Below are 23,483 nucleotides of genomic sequence, written 5' to 3'. Positions count from 1 at the left end.
TGCCAGTTGGGAGGACCACAGGGCTAGTGCCTACTGGGCCTCCAGATGTCACAATGCAGGCATGGGTAGTTTTAGTGAAAAGGAGCAAGAGAAAAACAAACTCCTTATGCCTGTCTTGTGGGAAAGTTGTCTTGGTATGAGCTGTCCTTTGCCATGTCATAGCATTCTTTCTTGTCTCCTTCCTTCCCACATCAGGTGTTCCACACAGATTCTCGTAACTTGAAGGACCAGGGATTTAGGACAGGACAAGGTCTTCCCAGGAAGGAAGGAAATCTCTGGAGGAAAGTGGAAGGACAGCAGACACTGCCCTGGGACCAGCAGAGCCCGAGGAGCTGTGGGAGGCCAAAGGAGCCGCAGCCCTAGGCCGGGGCTTACCTTCCAAAGGATTTGAACTCAAGCTACTTTTCATGAAAGAAGGGCCACCTCAGAGGGCACCCCAGACTTGGCTGGGCTCTTCTACTCTGGATGCCCCCTGCTCTGAGGAGCCTGCTGCTCACTCAGAACCAAAGAAGAGAAGAGGCCAAATAAGCTTCTTCCCCCAGCACAGTGTTGGCCGGCCAGAGTCAGGCATCTGGACCCCCGGTGGCTGGCTGCGGAGTCTGGTGGGGAGTTTCTTGCTTCCCTCCGGCTCGTAGCTTCAGTGCTTGATGGGGCTGCCTGTCGGTGGACCAGTTTTTGCAGCACCTGGTAGGAGCAGAGAGCCGTGGGAAGAGGTCCCGCGGCGCCCAAGCCTGGGCTCACCCCAAGACTAAATTCTTTTCCCGACTTAGAGAGGGAGAGAGAAAGCAAAAAGAAACAAAAAAAGAGAGAGAGAAAGGAAAGCTCCCCCTTCCCCTCCTCCCTTCCCGTCATGTCCTCTAAGCCAGAGCCGAAGGACGCCCACCAGCTCAACGGGACTGGCCCTGCTCCCTCGCCCTGCTCTTCAGATGGCCCCGGGCGAGAGCCCTTGGCCGGGACCTCAGAGTTCCTGGGGCCTGACGGGGCCGGCGTGGAGGTGGTGGTGATCGAGTCCCGGGCCAACGCCAAGGGGGTCCGGGAGGAGGACGCCCTGCTGGAGAACGGGAGCCAGAGCAATGAGAGTGATGACGTCAGCACCGACCATGGCCCCGCGCCGCCCTCTCCACTCAAGGAGACCTCCTTTTCCATCGGGCTGCAAGTGCTGTTCCCCTTCCTCCTGGCAGGCTTTGGGACTGTGGCTGCTGGCATGGTGCTGGACATCGTGCAGGTAGGACCTGGGTAGGGCGGCTCTTGACCTTGAGCCCGGGGCTACCTTTTCCTCCTGGGCAACCGACTCTGGGAGCGTTCTCTCCACCTCCCTGTGAGAAGCAGCTGCCGCTTCCTAGAACCATTTCCCTTTGGATCACGTCCTCAAATTCTGCTTGGTCTAGTTACTTTCTACAGAAGCCTCGAGGAACCCCAGTAGCCCTGAGGAGGCGGTCAGGGCAGCACTGCTGAACAGAAGCAGAATTCCAGAGCTGAGGCTTGGAAGGGGAGAGCTGGAACAAGGTTGTTGCCTGCCATCCGTCCCGGGGCACTCCTCCTGAGCCCGTGTCAGTAGGAGGGACGCTTAGATGGGACTCCTCTTTATGCTTTCTTTTCCCTTCACTTGGGGTTTCAAGGATGCCCACAGTAAAAAGCTCAGTTTCAAGCCTCCCCTGCATCCCCCTGCTGGGCAGGAATTTGTTTGGCTGCCAAGAGGGTCTCAAATTAAGTGGGAAGGTTCTTAAAGGCGTTTTGTGTTGCTTATCTGCCTGTAACCTTGGCACAGTCTCCTTGGGGCCTGGGGGTGGGCACATGCTATCTGATGCATGATTTGGGCAGGAAGTGGCACGGGGTGGGCAACCTGGTAAGACCCAGAAGTGCTAATTGTGTGGAGTAAATGGGGACAAAAGGCAACCAGGCCTGGGCAGAACTCTCTCTCCTCTCTGCTTCTTACCTGTCTTTCATGAACCTGCCCGGGGCAAAGAGGGCTCTTTGTGAGGCTCTTGAGTAGAGTTAAGGATGTGCTCACTTCGGCAGCACATATACTAAAATTGGGTAGAGTTAAGGATGGGAATTGGCAGGATCCGGAAGCTGAGAGTCTGGGGCGTGCTATGTCGCAAGCATACTGTAGGTTTGGACTCAGAACCTTCAGGTCCAAGAGATCATTCAAGTCTTGTTTCCAGGTAAAAGGTTTTGAAGTGCAGTAAGGCACGCTGAGTGTTTTACCCGCAGGCACTGGGTTTATCAAAGTTCATCATTAGCAGGTATCAAATTCCTACTGAGTGCTGAGCTCTGTCCTAGGTACTTGGGGGAAATACAAAGATGGGAAGAGATTGGGCCTTGGCCCTTGGGACCTCCCAGTTGGTCTCTAACCATGATATCTCCCAGAAGGACATGGAACTCAGGATCATGCCAAGCCAACCCTACAAATGATGCATGTGGTGATGCAGAGTCCTGTTGGTGGATGGATGTCTCCATGCCGGTGTCCGGGGAACTGAGTGTGTTGCTTGTAGCTGGTTCTGTCAACGGTGTCCACCTGGACCACTTTGATTTGAGCCCTTAGAAGCCTGTTGATAATGAGGATGGTGTTTACGTCCTGCCAAAGTGCCTCATACTGCATTCCCTTCCCCCGGCCTACTGTCTTCAGGGTTGTTCTTCATGGTAGTTGGGAAGCCAATCTGCAGCTGGGAAGGCAGACTTTGAATTCCTCCCCAGTGGCTGTTTCACTTTCTAGGGCAGTGAGTGGCGGTAGTGGCCGGAAGAGAAATGAGACTGAAGTAGCAGTTTCTCCACCTCTTCCATCCCTTTACTGTGGCTTTGGTTCTCATTCTTAGGAGTGTTTAAGTTCTGGTTTGGTACTTACAAAGGGGTGTAGAACCAGGTTCCAGTTGTTCTGTTTTCTGGATAATAATAATGGGGTTGGGGAGCATTTGTTGAAGCATGGGTCTTCTGTAGACCCATGAGGTAAGAACCATAATCTTCTCCATTTTGTAGATAGGAAACCTACAGCTTAGACGGATTAGGTAAATTGTCCATGGTCATCTGGACTCAGAGCCTTAACCTCTTGGCCTATACCATGCCCGTGGTCGCCAGTTGGTTAAAGACTCAGGGAGGAGTCTGCTCTCCATCTTCCCTCAAAGAAAAGGGTGGATCAGAATCTGGAACAATTGGCGTTATATTCTAAAGTGAACAAGAACAAAGATTCTTAGCAGGCCCCAACCCCCACCCCATTCCCATATACTCAGAGAATTCCAGAGCTGGAAAAGGCTTCTGAGTCTTGCCCCACCCTCATCGCACACCCATGAGCCTGAGACATCGGTAGGTACACTTGGAGCCTGCCCAACATGCCCACAGAGGGCCAGCAGTTGCCCTCGGTGTGGCACTTAGGCTCACCCCAGAGCTAGGGTCCATTTGATGTGAATGACAATGGTTTGTTTGTCCTGGTCCCCCTCCCCCAGCCTTCCTGCCACAGCTGGGTTGAAGCAGGCCTTGCAGATGGCTACAGTGATATCAGGGCAGGAGGAGGATGCAGAAAGACCAGGACATAGGACCACAGGGAGAGTCTGATTCCACAGCCAGGGAAGGCAAAGGTTGTTGGGTGGGGGTGGCTGACAATCTCAGATTCAGGAAGAACAGGATGATTTCTAGGGATTCACACTTTCATCCCCCTTCATAAGGTGCAATGGCCTTCCATGGGACAGAGCCGGAGTGGCCTAAGACTAGGGCCATCTGGAGCAGATGGCTGTAGAGTGTCCCTAGCATCTCAGAGCAAATGAGCAGAAGTCCGAGTTGGTGCCAATGTCTCTTTGGTCCAGGGCTCCCCATCTTTCCCTACTACTGCAGAAGACTCAGTCTCTTTCTGGAAGGTCATTTTTGTTGCCTCTTATCTGCTCTCCCTCCCTGCTCCACCCCAGTCAACGTGCACAGCCAGCCTCTGCAGTGAGATAAGGGCCTGGTGTACTGACCAAAATTAGAAAAAGGATACATGGACTACCATCAGCTCCAATGTCCCACCATGTCAACGTTCCTATGACTTCTAGGAAGGAAAGCAGGATTGGGCCCCACATTGGGACTGGAAGGGGTTGACTGTGGTTGGGTATGGATTTGCCACAGGTGCTCTGTGCCCTGCATCAGTGGTGTCCAAGTCTGGTCCTAGGCCATTGCAGGGCATCTCACTCCTCTTTGCCGTCAGCCTTTTTTTTTTTTTTAAGTTTTTAAAATTGTATTTATTTATTCATGAGAGACACAGAGAAAGAGGCAGAGACATAGGCAGAGGGAGAAGCAGGCTCCCTGTGAGGAGCCCGATGCAAGACTCGATCCCAGGACCCTGGGATCACGCCCTGAACCGAAGGCAGATACTCAACCACGGAGCCACTCAGGCACCCCTGCTGTCAACTTTTTGAGGGGTAGGGTTGGCAAGAGGTGGTGGAGCAATCTTCCCTGGAATTCCCAGCTGTGTTAAGATAAGCAGGACCCATAGGTCCTTATTTTAACTCACTACTACTTGCTGAGGATCTCGAGGAAAGGAGACCCCTTCCCCCAAATACCTCCTCCTCCTGCTCTCAGCTCTGCTGTGTATATGGAAGAGTCCACCACAATGAAAGTGGAGTGGAGGGCAAAGAAGCATTCCTCCTGGCTGGCCTGCTCCCAGGGCCGCTGGCACTCCTGGGCAGGATGCTCAGATCCCATCTTCCTTGACCACCTCCTTTCTCACACTTTGTGCAGCCCTGGATACCCAGGTACTGCCCTGAGGCCCTTGTCCTTGGACACCTGGGACACCTGCAGAGGGGGAAAGCCTCAGACAGGTGATCTGACTCAGTCCTCACCCTGAAAGATCAACTCCAGCCCAGCTTCCAAGGTCTTCCCACATCCTGGTGCTCAGGGGTTTTTTGTCTTCTTAATGTCTTGACTCCAGCTCTTCCTGGCTGTGCCTCTCCTCCCTGCTTCTACCCCCTGGAAGGGAGGAGAGCTCAGAGCAGAACACTCAGAAGCAGGAAAGAGTGAGTATATGAGGCTGGAGAAGGTAAGGGACAGAAAAGGCAGGATGGAAAGATAAGGAAGAGGTAATGGTTGAGCCACTGAGGTACAAGATTTCGGGTGATCACTCTGAATCAGGATTATTTTGGAGTGTGGAGGGAGCAGTCTCACTTCTAACCCCCAGAGAGCAGGGACCAATGAGCAGCCCCACTCCCTGGGAGGGACAGAGAAAGATAGGGAAGAGGCACTGCATGTCTGAAAAGCAATGCTGTCTGTAGATGCCCTCCCCCTGCCAAGTGGGGCAGCGCTTCCTGGAACATGGCCTTTTCTGTCCCCAGCAGAGCAGGAAGGCGTGGGTGAAGGCTTGGCTGACAGGTTTGACTTCAGGGGCAGGCACTCCCAGCCAGGATGAACAGGATGGGCCTGAACTAGGCCAGAGGAAGAAAAAGAGACACTCACTGCCTGCCCCTGCCACACTCTACCCGTTCAGGGGCTGCCCGGCCCCCCAAGGTGGTTCCACAGCTGTGAGGCCACCCCCCACCCCTGCCCCTGCCTGAGCTGCCTCTTTGAGAAGGTTCTGTGGGTGAAGAAAGTATGTGTGTAGGAATTGGCTACTCTGACCCAAGTGCCAGCTCAGGGCTTTGCTAGGCTGGTGGTCAGGGGGTGTGAGATCCCAGGCTGGATTCTGTGTGGGCTGGGAAGACTTCTGCAGAGGGGCTGTTACCGTGGCTGCTCGGTTCCCTTGCCTGTCTGTCTCTCAGCTCATCACAACTGAAACCCCGTACCTTCTAGGTCCTTCTAACGTGTGTACTGGAAGGCGGAGTGCTTTGGAGTGCCAATAGGGGCAGCCAGAGGGGTTTAGCTGAGCTTCCTACATTTGTTTCTCGAATAATCACAAAGACAAACAATATCCCTTACAAACAATTTAGACTGTATTCCACGCATACACTTGAAGTATTTCTTGCCCGCCTTCCTTACCGCCAGCACATACACGTCACGTACGCCGGGCAGGAGAGCCAAGCTCCGCAGAGAACTGGCAGCTTGGATGCTGGGAGGGGCGGGTGGTTTGGGGGGAGGAGGGGATATGAGGCTGGGCTCCCAGAGAAGCTCCGAGAGCCCCCCAGTCAGCCACCTCATGAGGGGAGGGGAGCAGAGGGGCCTTCTTCCCCTCTCCGGAGATGTTTGTCCAGGTTAGGTGAGAAAGGAGAGGCAGAACCGAGCGTGGCTGGCCCCCGGGGATCTGGAACCCCAGGGGTAGTAGCAGCCATGTCCAAGAGTAGCAGTGCCTGAGTTTGAGTTCCTCCAGGGTGGCTGGGGCTCACTGGGGCTGCCTTCTCTCTGGGGACCCCGCGAGTGAGAAGGGACTCAGGCATCCCTCCGGCATCTGCAAGGGGCTGGCTCTTCCTTTGGGTACCTCAGAGCTCGGCAACTGTTGCTGGGGGAGAAGGAGCAGGGAGACAGGGTTCTTTCCCATCCTTAGTCTTAGAGAGGGGCTCCCCTAAAGAGAGTCCTAGGCCCTCCCCCTGTCTGGGGCCAGACCAGGAGCTAAGGTCACGATGTGCTCTAGGCCTGGAGAGATATGCCCTCCCCTGAGATCCTGGCACTGACTTCTCCACACCACACATGCACACCCCCCCCCCACAAAGAGCACTCTGACAAGAAAAGAGAAATCCAGGGGCGCCTCGGTGGCTCAGCTCATGATCCTGGGGTCCTGGGATGAGGCCCCCTGTTGGGCTCCCTGCTGAGTGGGGAGCTTGCTTCTCCATCTTCTCCCACTTGTGCTATCTCAGTTGCTATCTCTGTCTCTCTGAAATAAATACAATTTTTTAGAAAGAAAAGAAAAAAGAAAAATCCTTATCTTATAGGCCTTCCTGGTGTCCAGTCTCCCCGGGTCTCTGGCCCTAGCCCCAGCCCTCTCTGATACTTCTTGCTCATCTTTATTATTTTTTTTTATTGTGATTAAAAAAAACACACACATAACAAAGTGTATCAGCTTAACCATTTTTAAACGTGCAGTTCAGTAGTTGTTAAGTATATTCACACTGTTGTGACGCAGATCTCCAGAACTTTTCATCTTGCAAAACTGAAACCCTATAACCATGAAACACTAAATTCCCTTCCAGCTCCTGGCAACTGACCATTCTACTTTTTTTTTTTTTTTTTTTAATTTTATTTTATTTATGATAGGCACACAGTGAGAGAGAGAGAGAGGCAGAGACACAGGCAGAGGGAGAAGCAGGCTCCATGCACCGGGAGCCCGACATGGGATTCGATCTCCGGTCTCCAGGATCGCGCCCTGGGCCAAAGGCCGGCGCTAAACCGCTGCACCACCCAGGGATCCCTCTACTTTTTATTTCTATGAGTTTCACTACTTTGGATACCTTATATAAGTGGAATCCTACAGCATTTGTCTTCCTGTGGCTGGCTTGTTTCACTTTAGTGTAATGTCCTTCAGGCTTATGTATGTGGTAGCACAGGTCGGAATGTCCTTCCTTTCGAAGGATAAGTAGTATTCCATGGTACGTTTATACCACTTGTACGTGTCCATTCATCTATCAGTGGACACTCGGTTGCCTATACCTCTTGGCCATTGTGGATCATGCTGCTATGAACATGGGTGAGCAAATATCTCTTCAAGACTCTGCTTTCACTTCTTTGGGATCTCTACCTAGCAGTGAGATTGCTGGATCATATGGCAGTTCTATTTTAATTTCAGGGGGCCCCTCTGTACTGTTGTCCATAGATGTTGCAGCATTCTCCATCCTCACCAACGGTGCCCAAGGATTTCCGTTTCTCCACACCCTTGTTGACACTTGTTATTTTCTGGGGTTTTCTCATAGTCGCCATCCCGATGGGTATAAGGTGATCTGTCTCATTGTGGGTTTGATTTGCAGCTGTGGGTGCTATCCTCCTTTGACTGTGGAGTGTCAATGCTGGAACGGCCTTCAGAGACCATCCGACTTGGCTTCTGAATCGTCCATTTTACAGTCAGGAGCTTGATGCCCTCATAGTGTGTCTGAGGTCCCCACGCTGGTCCAGGTGGAGGAACATTGGGGAGGTAGCATGAGGCCCATCCCTGTGGTCTCCCTGTACAGACCTGAGGCTCCCAGGCCAGTGTCCTCACACCTGCAGCACTCTGCCTCCTGACCACGACACCCTCGTCACCCTACACACACCCGCCCGGCCGTCTGCCCCCTCCTCCCTCTATTCCTAAAACAAATGAAGAACAAAGAAAGAAGTCCATGTGGCAGTCAGCACCAGAGAGGGAGATGCAATCCCAAGCTTCTTTGCGAGTCTTCAGTTTCACTTGCAACTAAAGTAGCTTTCAAATAGCCAACCCTGGCTCCTTTGGATTTGTCCCTCAGCACTCACTAGCATGGTGCCCTCTGACACTCCTTTTCCTCATTCACAGAATGGGGAAAAAAATATCCCCCATCTGAGTGGATTGTTGGACAAAATGAGAAACTATGTGTAGAGCACTTAACCTAGCACATGGTTGGCACTTACTAGCTCTTACCTGAAGGAGCTGGTGGGAGAGCCAGGCCTGATGTCCCAGGACTAGAACTCATGTCACCTGACTCCTAATCCAGTGCTCATCCTGCAGGACACTCACCTCTCCTAACCGAGAGCTTGGGGGAGAAATGTGGGGTGAGAGATGGCAGAGGAGGCCTAGAAAGCCTCTTACAGGCCAGCACGCAGAGGTTTGGGGGGCCTGGTGTTAATTCAGAGCCTATTGAGGAGGAGAGTTGCTGTGGCTGAGGCCCAAAGCCCTTGGACACAGAAACCAAACAAACTCTAATCTCCTCAGCCCCAGCCCCAGCCCCATGGAGCCCAGCTCTCAACAGCTGAGACAACACCACCCAAGGTTGAGGCCACAGAGAAACTGGGCTGAAGGCAAAGAGGTTGGAGATTGCTATTTGAGGGGGGATCACAAAGGAGTTCTGGGGTGTAAGCCAGCCCCGGGTGGCGGCTGTGTGGGCCCTCACCTCCTGTCCCCTGGCTGCAGAAAGCAGGCAGAGGGAGTGGGGCCAGGCAGGGGGCTCCCTCCACATCTCCCCATTTCTGGGTGGCGGAAAGGGGGAGCTTTGCTATTGGAGCACCATGGTCTTGGTTTGGGTCCAGGGTTCTTGGAGAAAAGGCGGCTTGTGTGCTCATGCCCTGCTGATTCCATTTCCTCCTCAAGCCCCTGATCCCAGACTATCTGTTCAATGTGATGCCAGCCGTTTGGGGCACTGAAATTCCTGGGTTCTGTTTTCACCTTGTAGCACTGGGAAGTCTTCCAGAAGGTGACAGAGGTCTTCATCCTGGTGCCTGCACTGCTGGGGCTTAAGGGGAACCTGGAAATGACCCTGGCATCGAGGCTGTCCACTGCAGTGAGTGTCCTGGCAGGGAAGCACGGGGCACACAGAAGCCTCGGGGCAGCACAGAACCAGACTGGGAGATCATTCTGGGCCTTTCCCAAGCGCCCAGGCCTGGAGTGTGGGGCTGGGGTGGGAAGGTGGAGGGAGATCCCAGGCTGGGTGTCCTGCTCCTGGGCAGGGGCTCCCTGCCTAGAGTGGTTCCCAGGCTCGGTTTCTGGATGTCCCGGCCGTTCCTGGACTCTTGCCTCACCCCCTGCTCTGCAACCCGCCTCGTGACTGTTTGTGCAGCTTTGACAGGCGAGCATCACGCTGGTCCCTCCACCTGCACAGATGGGGGCCTCCTCTGATCTCCAGCCCTACTCTGCAGCTGGGCAGGAGCAGAGCCAGGCCTTCCCAGCCCCCCATCCATCCCATTCCCTCATGGCAGCTTGCTCTTCATTAAGGGAATAGACAGAGAGAGGGCTGCTTATCACTCCCCCTTCCCACAGCCACGATGGTCGAGAGACTGAATCAGATACAGGGGCCTGGGGTGGGAAGTGGGAAGCAATAAAACTTGGGAGGCCAGGGGAGCCGGGTGGCAGGGATGTCCCACGTGGCTGCAAGTCTAGAGAAGGCAACAGAGAGAGTGGCAGCCTGTCCAGCCCACCCCAGCTTGCCCTCGCACCACCTCGCTTCTCCCCACACCGTCTTGCAGGCCCGGTCCCGCACCAGCAGCTGACCTTCCCTGACCTAGAATGGCAAGCTGGCTTCCCGGTCAGGGACCAGGTCATTCTGACCCGTGCGGGAACGGGCTTCCCAGATGAGCAGTGCCCAGGGTGGAATCTGCCTCTGCTCGCAGCTGTCCTGAGAGGAGGAGGAGGAGAGAGGGGCCTGCCCTGGGAGCCCTCTCCGCGCCCACCAGCTGGAGGAGCTCGGGCTCCTTAGCTCCTTCCTTCTCCTGGCCTCCCCGATGCCACTTGACTTTCCCTGGTGGTTATGTCCCGGTCCAGACCTCCTGATCCAGGCAGGGTCCTAACAGCCTTCTCCAGCCCGGAGCTTCAGGCCCTTGCTCTCCCTCTCTCAGGCCAACATTGGGCACATGGACACGCCCAAGGAGCTCTGGCGGATGATCACCGGGAACATGGCCCTCATCCAGGTAAGAAAGCGGAGACCCGAGAGGGTGGGCTAAGCTTCCCTCTTCGTCAGGAACCTTAAAGACTGAGTACAGCCCCAGCCGGCTTGCCTTGCAAGCGAGGCGCCAGCGTCCTGCCGAGCTGGCTTCTCCCGCAGCAGCTCTAGGAGGTAACCAAGTTTCCCAGGAAAGCAGCCAAGAAGGGGAGGGCCCCAGAAGGCCCCATGTCAGCTCTCGGCTCGCAGGGGTCCACTGGGCTCGAGTTCCCACAATTCAGACTCAGGAGTGCTGGAGTGTCCTTGTCCGCTGTTGTTCCATCTCCGTGTGAGGTTCCGCAGGTTCCAGACTGGGAGTCTTCCCCCTTGAGGCCCAGGCCTTGTCTCCTGACTGAAGGCTCGGGCTCTGCTGATTTTCACCCCAATCCCCAGAGGAACGCTCGTTCAGCCAGTACCACGTCCTGGGCTCCCGCGGGGTGCGCTGCCCAGTACTAGTGTCTGGTGTGAAACTAAATAAAGACATCATTCCTGAAAGACCACACAGTTCAGCCCAGCCTGCCTCCTGGGACTGCTAAGAGCCAGGAAGAGAGCTGGCCGAGTGCTCGGCAGCCTGCACTAGGGAACCCTCTGCCGCCGAGGCTCTCTGAGTTACCACTCCCACTGCAGGTGCAAGCCACGGTCGTGGGCTTCCTGGCATCCATCGCAGCCGTCGTCTTCGGCTGGATCCCTGACGGCCACTTCAGTATCCCGCACGCCTTCCTGCTCTGTGCCAGCAGCGTGGCCACGGCCTTCATTGCCTCCCTGGTCCTGGGTAAAGAAGGAAGGGAGGGGCAACGGAGTAGGGAGGGCCACCCTAGGGGTGTCAGCTGTGCCTGGCACCTTCAGTCTCTCCTTTTGTTTGTTGATACCCTTTTATCTCTTCTCGCCCTGCCCGGCCCCTCCCCTTCCTCCCCAGGTATGATCATGATTGGAGTCATCATTGGCTCGAGAAAGATTGGAATCAACCCGGACAATGTAGCCACGCCCATTGCTGCCAGCCTGGGTGACCTCATCACCTTGGCACTGCTCTCAGGCATCAGCTGGGGACTCTACCTGGAGCGGGGTGAGACTGAGGCCACCGAGGGTGTGACCAGGGTGGACTCCTGGGTGGGATTAGGAAAGATGGCAGTGAGTTTGCAAATGTGTAAGGATTTCCTCGATGTTCTCAACTATCTGGTTGGAGCAGTTTGGTTCTAACACCCCCCCCTCCATCCCCTCCCCACCCCCACCCCCACCCCTACCCCGAGCTTCAAGACATGAGGCTGAGGGGCAGGCCGCGGGGGCACCGGGGAAAGTATCTGAGAAATACATTCCTGCCTGGTCCTGCAACTCCCACTTGCCTTAGAGGAGTCAAGGTGAAAGGGTGACAGAGAGGAGCTGAAGCCTGGAATCTGCTCGCAACAGGGAGAAGGAGGGGGGGGAGAAAGTGATTTCTGGGGATCAGAGCAAGGAACGTGGAGGCTGGCCTCTGCCCCTACTAAGCCCGGTGCCTGGGGAGCTCGCAGGTGGGTTTCCTCATCTACACAATGGACAAGGCTGGCCCCACCTCTCTCCCGGGCTTACGGGAGGATCAATGAGGTTATGTATTTACAGGCACCTAGTGTGGCGTTCCTGTGGATCTGCCGGCATGTTGGCGGGCCGAGCCGGGGGAGGCCTGAGCAGGGAGCCGCAGTGCTTACCTCCCTCTGATCTCTGCCTCTCTCAGATGACTGGCAATACATCTATCCCCTGGTGTGTGCCTTCTTCGTGGCCCTGCTGCCTGTCTGGGTGGTGCTGGCCCGACGGAGCCCAGCCACAAGGGAGGTGTTGTACTCGGGCTGGGAGCCTGTCATCATTGCCATGGCTATCAGCAGGTAGGCTCGGGTCCTTGCTACACACCCTCCCTCACGCCCCTCCCTGCCACAGACTCCCCGTGGAGCCCCAGGGAGAGGAAATGTGGTACAGACCCTAGAAATGCCTTCAAGAGTGTTGGCTCCATGTCCTTCTGTTACATGTGACAGAAGCCATCCGAAATGGGTCTCCTTGAAAAGCAGAATGTGCTGGCTTAGATAGTTAAAAAGGCAAAGCTGGATTCAGGGACACAGATGATCCATCCCATCAGGGCTCTGGCATTCTGTATGTCTCGGCTCTGCTTTTCCCCATGATGGCCCGCGGCTCCGGGTGCATACTTATTTCCCTTACTCTTACTGACTGTGGTGAGAAGAAGTCTCTCCGCAATTCCACAAAGTCCCACTCCAGAGTTTCACTGGCTCTTAGCCAGTCACAAGGCTGTGCCTGCATCACTGCGGCCTCGGGGAGGCAATGCTGTGATTGGATGGGGCTGAGGCCTAGCCATCACCGGGGCATTGTCGTCCGAACCATAGTGACTGAATTTGAGATAGGCAGTTCCTGAGGAGGAGCCGGTGCCATTACCACAAGGGGAAGTCAATTCAGTCCTCATGGGGTGCTCACCCTGTGCTCCTCATACCAGCCTGCAGGGGCAGGTACAGGAGGCAGGGGCCTGACTCTGTGCCAGCATCTTGCTCTGGGGACACCGTGCCAAGTCTGAATGTTATAAGCAACAGCTGGTCTGGAATAGGAGGCCAGGACAAGGAGTCAAGGGGCCCTCCCCTCCCCACCCTAGGAACACTTTGCTTCCCTTCTTCCCCACGGCCAGATGGGCCCGTCATCCCTGGAACCGAGTCACAACCCTTTATTGATCTTTGTGTCACTTTGTTTTTGTCTGTGTAGTGTGGGAGGCCTCATCCTGGACAAGACGGTCTCAGACCCCAACTTTGCAGGGATGGCTGTCTTCACACCTGTGATTAATGGTGAGGTCTTGGCATCAGCTGCCGGGGAAGGGGAAGAGGACAGGAGAAGAGGTTATAGGGGCCTTTGTATCAGTCAGGATTCCGGCAGCAAGAGTATCCAGCTCAGGTAGTTCAAGACTTTACCCAGGGGGCTGCTCACGGAGCGGGCAATAGAGGAAGGATCCAGAAATTAGCAACAACCGGAAGCCACTGTCCTCAAAGGTCAGGGGGCGAGAAAGTAACGTTATAGGAGCCTAGAGAGAACACTCCTCTGCCCCCAACAGGGGTAAGATAAAAAATACCTGAGCGCCCTCTCCTTCCACCCTCTCTGACTGTGTACTAGCACCTCCTGATGAACAAACCCGATTAAAAGCAGCCAGCAAGGGAGCCTGGGTGATGCAGTCTGTAAGTCAGCCTCTCTGAGCTCAAAGAAAGGCTGAGAAGAGCAGGGAATAGGTCAGGGAGGGAGTGCGGAGAGGGCAAACAACTACAAGCACGGTTCCTAGAAGTACCAGAGTCCAGAGCCCAACCTGATACTTGAACTTGCTTCCTGGAACCAGCACAGGAGCAGGGGGTGCCCAGGTCTGCTCAGAGCTGCGGAGAGGGGCTGGGCAAGGCCAGGTCTTGTTGCCTCGGCTGTGTGGGATGGCAGGTGGCCTGAGTCGGTGCTGCTTCCTGCATCCTCAGCACCCTAGGGGCACGTGGGACTGCCACGTCTCAGTACAGGGGAGGATGGAAGCAACCTGGAAGACTCTGGAAGTGGGGGGGTGTTTGTGTTCCTTCTTAGAGTCTCGCTCTTCTCTTGGGGACTGGCAAACGTGTCATGCCCTCCCCACTCCTCACTCCCTTCACGTCTGAATGCTTATGTCTCTCTACAGGTGTTGGGGGCAATCTGGTGGCAGTGCAGGCCAGCCGCATCTCCACCTTCCTGCACATGAATGGGATGCCAGGCGAGAACTCTGAGCAAGTCCCTCGCCGCTGCCCCAGTCCTTGTACTACCTTCTTCAGTCCCGGTAATGGCAGAGTCCCAGCCTCCTAGTCCATTCCAGGCCTGGAGGGAGGGGGCCGACCATTAGTGAACTTCCCTTAAAAAACAGCTGGGACCCAGATAGGCAGCATCGCCCTCTCTGCTGGGTACCAGCAGTCTGGAGAGCAGATCCCAGGCAGGAAGACTATCCTTCCTGGGGACGCCATGGGAGCTGGGGATCTTGGGGTGCCGAGGTACAGACTGTCCGCTGCCTGCTGTTCTGAAGTGCAGGGTGGCACCTCCTGCCCGAAAGGCCTTCTGGGGCCAGGGCTCCTCCTCCTCACTCCTCATCCCCTCTCTCTCCTGGTACCAGATGTGAATTCTCGCTCGGCCCGAGTCCTCTTCCTTCTTGTGGTTCCAGGACACCTGGTGTTCCTCTACACCATCAGCTGTATGCAGGGCGGGCACACCACTCTCACGCTCATCTTCATCATCTTCTACATGACAGCCGCACTGCTCCAGGTACAGAGTGGCAGGAGTGTGGGGAGGGCCTGCCACCCACTCCACCACCGCTTCCTCTGTTGAGTAGGTGGCCAGTAAACACCGGACAGGGGCTCAGGAGAACACAGGCCGTAGTTCAGCAAAGTCACTGACATGCCGTGTGACTTTGCCCCAGTTGCTCTATTTCGCTGAGCCTCAGTGACACATTTACAAATTGAGAGGAAAGGACCCAAGTTGTTGGTTTTTAGGCAGGAGGTGTAGGGTGCTGAGCAGGTGGGCCTGGGGTGCCACCCCCACTGGCCTTGCCACAGAACTCCACTTGGCTGTTTTGCATGCTGGGCTTCCTTAGAAGATGTCTTTTATTTTTATTTTTTTTTCACCCCTCCCCTAGAAAATGTCTTTTAAATGAAGGGTTTCACAGCTTGAAAAAGTGTCAAAACCACCCCACTAGATAATCTGTAGGATCCTGTCCAGCCTTGCCATTCTGTAATATGATACACTCTCTCCCTTGTACCATTATCCCATTTTTTCCCACTTCTTATTTTGAAATAATGATATATTCACAAGAAGTTGCAAAAAATATATACAAAGAGATGCCATGTACTCTTCACCCAGTTTCTCCCAGTGGTAACATCTCACATAAGTCAGTACGGTAACAAAACCAGGAAATCACCATTAGAACAATCCACAGGGCTTGCCCTGATTGCACACACACCCGTGTGTTTGCATGTATGTTTCGTTCTCTGCAGTTGTCACATGTGTAGATCCGTCTGTCCACCACCACAGTCAAGATATGGAACTGTTCTACCATCATGAAAACCCCCACTTATGCTCTCCCCTTGGAGCCACACTTACCCTATGATACATTTTCAATTTCTCTAGACTTGACTTTTGAGTGGTAAGAACAGTCCCATAGCTCAAAACTTTTTAAAGGTTGACAAAGTGAAAGCTCCTCTTTCCTGCCTTCTTTCTGCCACCCAGCCGCCTCCTCTTGGCCATCCATGTGGTCCGCTTCTTGTATATCCTTCAAGCTTATTCTATATTTATACAAGGAAACATATAATTTTTCTTACTTTCCTCCCTTTTTTTTTTTTTAAAGATTTTATTTATTCATGAGACACAGAGAGAAAGGCAGAGACACAGGCAGAGGGAGAAGCAGGCTCCCCACAGGGAGCCCGATGCAGGACTCGAGCCCAGGACCCTGGATCACACTGAGCTAAATGCAGAGGCTCAACCACTGAGCCACCCAGGCGTCCCTCTTTTTTCTTACACGCATGAAGTGTACTCTACACACTGTCCACACCCTGTTTTTTCACCTAAGAGTTTATCTTAGAGATCACTCCACATCAATACATAAAGAGAAGAGCACCCTGATTTTCTTATGGCTGCATTCTTCTATCCTGTAGATATATATAATTTCATTTAACCAGTCCCCTACTGGTAACCACTTGTCCCCCAAGCCCCTCCCCCCAAACCTTAAAGGTTGTGTGTTGGGACATCTTAGCCAAGGCCAGACTAAGAATCAGCCAGCCATATGCTCTTTGCCCTGCAGCCACACTCCCCTTTCAAGTTGGAGTGAAGTGCACTTGGTGGGAAAGCAGGGCGGGGATGCCAAGGGTCTGTGGCTGGGGCATAGCCCTTGCCCTCTGCTGAGGAGGAGAAACTTTGGCTTCACTACCCATTACAGACACGCTGGATGTACTCTTGCCTCTGCAGTCTTCTCTAGGCCTGGGGAGGGCCAGAGCAGGGCACTTGGTCCCCTGGGTAGATCCTTCCTCATCCCTTTGCCCCCTCCTCTCAGCCATGTGTCCCTGGAATGAGGCTGGAATGAGGGCACAGCTGCTGTCAGGCCCTTCCTGAAGCATGTCCTGAAATCCTGCTGGCCACGCTCTTTATTCAGGACTCTTCTGCAGCTGCTGGGAAGGGCGCAGCGTTATGGGGGCTGGCCCTCACCCAGGGCCAGGGGCAGGCCACGGGAGCATGAGACAGCTGTGTGCAAAGCAGGGGCAGCATGAAGGATGCTAGAACCATAACCTCTGGCTGCCTTGAAGACAGGAGAATAAACAAGTTCGCTTAAAATTAGGTCTCAGTTCTGGCTTCAGGATCCCCCATGCGTGTGCTTTTCCTGCATCTGAGCCCCTCAGAGCGGAATTTACATACCACAGTTTTTGCAAAGTACAGTTAAGAGTAAAACCTCCCTCCCAAATGACTGTGTTGGAGATTTACCGGTAGAAAGGGTTTCATTCTCGTGCAGATACAGTCATTTAGGGAGCCCAGATGTCAGGAATGGTGCTGAGGGTAGAGAAGATGCAAGCCTGCCTACCCCACTCTCCCCTGGTATTCCAGATCAGGTGCTTTGCCAACTTCAAAGTGTATGTGAATCTTGTGAAAATGCAGATTCTGTTTGAGATCAAGAGCCAGACCCGAGATCCTGCATTTCTAACCGGCTTCCAGCTGCTGTTGATATACTACTGGTCCTGGGCCCACTAGCAAAGGTCTAATCGAGATCATTCTCCATCTGTAGAAATAGAAGGGAAGCAAGGGCACAGATAAATCAAAGCAGCAGATAAATCCAAAATGTCTTTTGAATTGAGATGCACTCTCTGCTTTATATTTAGCTGGCTTACCCGTAGTTCTATCTGGCTAGAGCTGTTAAACTAGACTTGCATTGTTTGAGCCCACAACAGGAGAATAGAAAGGGTCAGGAGGAAGCTAGCTTGGGATAATCGACTGTTACTTGGACAGCTGTGGGGACAGCAGCCTCACACTCTGTCCTTGTTCCGCTCTGCTCCGAGGAGAAATCCCTATGTGAAAAGCAAGCTCCAGTCCCCAGCCCCCTGCCAGGCTCCTGGGGAGGCCCACATAGCAGGTGCTAGGGTGACCCAAGAATAGGATGACCCAGAATCAGAGGCAAGAGGGCTGAGTTTCTGCAATAAGTAGGATTTAGATTAGGAAGTCCCTCTTTGGTCAATTTGGGAGCAGAATGTAATGTTGATGGCGGAGGTCCTGGGGAGTGATGCAGATCGTCTGCTCCAGGCATGTGATTGCGCAGCAGAGGAGCATAAAGGGGATGCTGGGGTGGGAAGATGAACTGTCCCAGCGTATGGACTGTGGCTAGCTGAGCCACGTGATGCAATGAATGTCTTCTATCGTGTGGCCTCTGGCTCCCCCTGGAGAGGGGATGGTTACAGGCCGGGCCCTTGTGTCTTCCCCAGGTGCTAATTCTCCTGTACATCGCAGACTGGATGGTGCACTGGATGTGGGGCCGGGGCCTGGACCCGGACAACTTCTCCATCCCGTACTTGACAGCTCTGGGGGACCTGCTTGGCACTGGGCTCCTAGCACTCAGCTTCCACGTCCTCTGGCTCATTGGGGACCGAGACACGGATGTTGGGGACTAGCCTGGTCACTCAACCTTTCCCACCCCCCCGCCCCGCCCCCTGCACTTTCTGTTTGAATTGTTTCTTTTGTTCCCCTTCCCCCACCCCACTCCACACCCCCACCTCTTTCTAGGACTTCACTTTGATACCGAATTCTCATTATTTTCAATGGGAATTTTTTTATACATTGAGCCAAGTTTGTACAGCAAAAATTCAGACAGGACAGATGGACTGAGATAAGCCGTGCAAGTAGATTTTTGAGACAATCACCAAGTGCAATTTCATGGTGGGTGCCTCCAGGTGAGGTGGATGGGGGCAGGGGTTTCCATCTGGGATCTGGGGACGTTTGGTTTAGCTTTAGCAAACTCGGTCATGGCCCTAATGAGAAACTTTTTGTGAATGGGCTCTGGTGTTTGGGGTTTGTTTTTATTTCTTCTCTTTTTCTTTTCTTTTTGATTGAACAGAGAGATAAATATCATTTCCCCCCCCCCCACCCTGCAAAATACACATTTTTCTAGAAATGGACCAACTTCAAAGCACTGGTAAGGAGATAGCTGCTCCTGGCCCCATGTAATCCTAGCCCTATCCTCAGCCCTCCATCCCAAAAAGAGTGAGGTGGACTAATTGTTCAAATTGTATACACACTCCTTACCCAGCTGCCTGATAAACACCACCAACCCCTCCCTTTGATCTTTTTCTAATTGATTGTCACATCTGAGAAGAAATGAGCAGTAGCCTGGTCTCTCTGTTGACCCATGTCCACCAATAGATTTACCAAGATCTATATCCTCTTTGGGACCAGAGGACAAACTGTTTATCTCTGTTTAGTCTTCATGTCTAATTGTCTCTCAATACTGTCTTTCCCAGAGCTTGCCAGGTTGGGTTCTGAGGTTAGGGACAGAGAGTGAGCACTTGGAGGATCGTTGGGAGGTGGAGGGCAATCAGGTGTGTTTCATTGCTAACGAGGACCTTTCATGTGGTCACTTTAGACTCTGGCACTTCCTGAAATCACTCCTGCTGTCATGCTGTGGAGGTCAGTTTTCCTCTCTCTTGGCTTCTGCCCTCATCCATCATTGACTTGTTCACCCATTCAGCAAATACACAGCCTCCCCAAGAGGAGCTCTTGTGCAGGCATGGTCTGAAGCATTCACTGAGCAGTAGTGATTGGGTGCCTACCGTGTGTTAGGTACAAAGCCAGTGGTCGGGGAAGCAGCTTTAAGCTCACCTCATTCCCCACATACAAAGGCCTTGTGCCCCTTCCAATCTGACAGAGAAGGTTTCCTTGCTAGAAGTGTTTGCATCCGTGTCCTCAAGCCAGGCTCTGCCTCTCAGTCTCCCCTCTGTGCAGTGCCGATCCCAGCAAGAGCCCCCAGCCCCATCGCTCAACCAGCAGCTCATTTCCTGGAACTACCCATCCTCACCTTTTCTTCCCTCCACCTCTCCTCCCCAGACACTCGAGAGAGGATTCAGACCCAGCAGGCTGGACAGCACCAGCTGCTGCTACTCGTCTCTGCCTAGTACAAGATTCAGGGAACACTGGAGCCTCTGCATCTGCCCCACCCACTGCTCTGACCAGATCAGAAGTCTGTCCACACTTGCATGTGTGCAAATCTGAGCATTTGGATGCGGGTTTTTTCCAGCCTCTCCAGCCACAGTCTCCCCGTAAACCCTCCTCTTTGTAGCCGCAGGCTAGGCAGTGACCTGAAACCATGCCTCATCCCAAGAACTTGGCCTGTATGTAGCTCCAGAGGCTATCTTTGCTTTCCCTCCATTTCCACCCACACCACCTTCTGGAATCTTCAAATTGGAAGGAATCGTAGAGGTTATCTGGTTGGGCTGCGTCTGGCAGAGCTCGTTAACACCAGCCCCGGCTTGTTTCTGCTCTTCCCTTAGGCCCTCTTTCAGCTTGCCTGCCACCTCCAGACACATTTGCACACACATTCTTCTTGTACAGGCACCAAAACCAAGGCCTCTGCCCTGGAGGCTGTGCCCCTGTGTTCTGTTGCCCCTGCCCCAGTCACCTCTTCCTCACCCCTGGAGTTCAGCCAGGCCACCCTGGAGACTCTGGAGCCTCCTTTGCTGAAAAAGCAGGAAAAGGTGGGCGTGCCCCAAGCCCTGAGTATGTGAGCAGAGGGAGGACCACGGGGTGGAGAGGAAAAGAAAATGAAGTGGACTTTCGTGGAAGATTCATTTCTTTTCCCCTGATTGCACAAACTGCATGTACTTTTGGCCTGGCTGCAAGGAGCAACATTGGTTTACTCTTGTATCCTTAAAAAGTTACAGAACTGTGTCTTAAGAGAATTATTTATAGTTACTATAACTGAATTGACAAATGTCAACGTAACTGATAAATTATATTTGGTAAAATAAAGAGGACGTTTATTTAGGTGGTTGCTAGTTCCTGTGTGTCTCACCCGAAAGAAAGCAGTTTGGTGGTTCTGTTTCCCCTCCTTACTCAGATGTGCAAAGGGGCCAGAGCATGACCAGAAATGAAACAGCTCTTAGATACAGAGATGTGTGATTAAACACCATACACCACACACACACGCACACGCATCAGTCATTTATCAAGAAACAGTGAGTGGTGCTCTGGGACACATTTCAGAAGCCACTGCGGTGTCCTTCCACACAGAGCCGGCCTCAGGGTACCGTGCTAAGGGGCACAAGCATCTGTGGTTCCCTGCAGAGGCTGACAATCTGGTTGGGTGAAAATTATAACCGCTCTGATTTGTCAGGTACTTACCACACGCCTCCACTGTGCTCAACCCTGTAAGCCCTTAGAAATTCATAATAGACTACAAAAGGTTTGGAGTCAGACCAGCCTGGGTCCAGATCCCAGGACTTCCGTTTGCCCCTTGTGTGATGTGAGGGAATCCGGTACCCTCTCTGAGCCTCTTCCCTTATCTGTACCGATACCTCTTCCCTACGATTGCTAGGAGACTTCAGTGACATAATGCACATAAAGCACCGCGCAATGTGCCTAGCACCCACTAAACCACCAAACACCAGTCAATATTTAAAGGGTGGGGGATCGGTCAATGACCAGGGAATATCAATATGGTGACCCTAAGGGTACATGGAGGGTAGCTATGGGAGCTGGCAGGTGGAAAAGATACCTAACCCAGTCTCGACAGGAAGTCTGGGAGGAAGCCAAAGGGAATAGGATTTAGCAGAAAGTGGGAAGAGAAAGAGCCATCCTGCAGAAGGAACAATATGCTAAGGCAGGGAAGCGAGCCTGGAGCTTAGGAGAACCACAGATAGTTCCAAGTGGCTGGAGTCTGGAAGGCAGAGGGTGCTAACGTGGCCTTCTGAGACACACACAGACACACGTTCATGACAAAGCAGTGTTTCTGAGGTGGCAGATAGGGGAGAGCAGAGCCCTCATGTCTGACTCCAAAGCCTCTGCTGGGAACCCCTACCCACCCGGGGTCCCTTTTCCCCACAGGATGCATGATGGCCTTATAGAGCATATACTAAGTGCTGAGCATTAGTCATCTCAGTTTTTTTTTTTTTCCTCAGGTTTATGGAGGTATAATTGACAAACTTGTAAAATATTTAAAATAGAACATGATGATTTGATGTATGTATATGTTGTGAAAGGATCCCCCCATGAGCATATCTATCACTTCACATATTTACCCCTTTTTTTTTTTTGAAAGAACATTTACAAAATCAGTGTTTTATAACAGGCCTGGGCTCTCAGACTAACTCTTCAAAGACCAATATGTTAATAAGGTTATTAAGGATTAACAGAAAGAGGATAATCACTTGTTAATTATTATTTGTATAATGTTTTAATGCACAGTATCTTATACTATACAGTACACTTTTAAATAATGGCCTCATTTGTAACTTAAATATCATTTCTAATAACTCTGCAAAATCGATGTTATCACCATTTTACAAGAGAGAAACTGAGTCTCAGAGGAGTTAGGTGTCTGGCCCAAGGTCACATATTCACACCCAGGTTTCTCTCAGCCCAGTGCCTTTCCTCTAGGCCTGGAGCCAGGTGAAACATCTGGCCAAGGTGCCCTATATAGAGAACACAAAAGCATTGCTGAAATGATCAGAAATATGGTGCCCGTTATCTCAATTTTGCCCATGAGACACTTTACATTACTGTACAATGTTAATTGTCTACTGAAATAGATAATATCTTCCAGTGGACATTTAAAAACATGCCTCCCAGGCGCCAGTCTAGCCCTGATGGTATCTTTGCAACATAATTACAGGCAACATCACCAACCCTGAGATCTGGCAGCACCAGCAGACAGTCTCTTGAAATCAGCTCTCCTTCAGCTAAAATCCAGAAACTGAATAATGGACAGTATACTGCTGTTTACTGCACTATACTGTATTTTATTACATTATCTAGCTACAGAATCTTTTAATGTGGCTCCTGAGAAAATGAATACCTCAGGAAATTAAAAATGAACATACAAATTGAAAGAAAACAGAAATTGCAGAAAAGTGAGAACAGTTTGGCCAGCCAGAAAAGACTTTTTAAACATAGTTTAAAAGACTTTATGGCAATATTCATGTTTAGTTAAGTGTGGGTGACAAATGCTGCCTGGCTATTGGTGATTGTTTTTAAAGTTAAAATAATTCCAAATAAGTTTAAATGTTATGTCATATTTGGTGCATGGCAAAAATTTCATATTTTGAATATTATAGAAATGATTTTCTCTTAGCCCCTATCAAAGGAATGTTGAACAAGTAGATAGAGAACATGGCTTTAAGGGAGCTCCAGACTGTGGTCAGCCTGGAACAACCACATGTTTTTCTGTCCTTGACTCTGCCATGGACTGTCACATGTGTGAGTTTCAAGTACGTTACCTAAGTTGTTGACTATCTCAAAAATTATTCAGAAGTGAAGTGTTTGGTTTTTAGGAGTTAGAAATCTGGAAAGAAGCAAAATAAGTCCGTCAGAGAAAGACAAGTATCACATGATTTCACTTATATGTGGAATTTAAGAAACAAAACAGAGAAACTTAGGGGAAGGGAAGGAAAAATAAAATAAGATAAAAACAGAGAGGGAGGGATGCCTGGGTGGCTCAGCGGTTTAGTGCCTGCCTTCGGCCCAGGGCAGGATCCCGGAGTCCCAGGATCAAGTCGCACATTAGGCTCCCTGCATGGAGCCTGCTTCTCCCTCTGCCTGTCTCTGCCTCTCTCTCTCTCTCTCTCTGACTCTCATGAATAAATAAATAAAATCTTAAAAAAAAAAAAAAAGAAACAGAGAGGGAGGCAAACCGTAAGAGACTTTTAACGATAGAGAACAAACTGAGGGTGGCTGTTGGGGAGGTGAGCGGGTAGAAATTGGCTAAATGGGTGATGGGCATTAAGGAGGGCACTTGTTGGGATGAGCAGGAGGTACTGCATG

The 23,483-nt window shown here is 52.2% G+C and overlaps 1 protein-coding gene across 7 annotated transcripts in view; it reads left to right on the top strand.

Annotated features, from left to right (window-relative positions):
- Positions 1-23,483, top strand: part of SLC41A1 (solute carrier family 41 member 1) — a 32,318-nt gene that overhangs the window by 2,437 nt on the left and 6,398 nt on the right. For 4 of the 7 annotated variants that reach the window (XM_025421090.3, XM_025421088.3, XM_049106868.1 and 1 more), the window contains 10 exons: positions 196-1,225; positions 9,225-9,332; positions 10,384-10,455; positions 11,094-11,238; positions 11,383-11,529; positions 12,172-12,319; positions 13,197-13,276; positions 14,134-14,268; positions 14,596-14,744; positions 17,939-20,489. In XM_025421090.3, coding sequence (XP_025276875.1) covers positions 851-1,225; positions 9,225-9,332; positions 10,384-10,455; positions 11,094-11,238; positions 11,383-11,529; positions 12,172-12,319; positions 13,197-13,276; positions 14,134-14,268; positions 14,596-14,744; positions 17,939-18,124 — 1,545 coding nt within the window. In that variant the 5' untranslated portion in view covers positions 196-850 and the 3' untranslated portion in view covers positions 18,125-20,489. Of the gene's footprint in view, positions 1-195; positions 1,226-9,224; positions 9,333-10,383; positions 10,456-11,093; positions 11,239-11,382; positions 11,530-12,171; positions 12,320-13,196; positions 13,277-14,133; positions 14,269-14,595; positions 14,745-17,938; positions 20,490-23,483 lie in introns of those variants that run through there. The other 3 variants (XR_003125706.3, XM_025421091.3, XM_049106869.1) reach the window with 3 other exon arrangements.

The sequence above is a fragment of the Canis lupus genome, chromosome 38, assembly GCF_003254725.2.
Source record: "Canis lupus dingo isolate Sandy chromosome 38, ASM325472v2, whole genome shotgun sequence".
Taxonomy (NCBI): domain Eukaryota; kingdom Metazoa; phylum Chordata; class Mammalia; order Carnivora; family Canidae; genus Canis; species Canis lupus.
The sequence above is the reverse complement of the archived record's forward strand: the minus strand, read 5'-3'. Positions and strand labels throughout refer to the sequence as shown.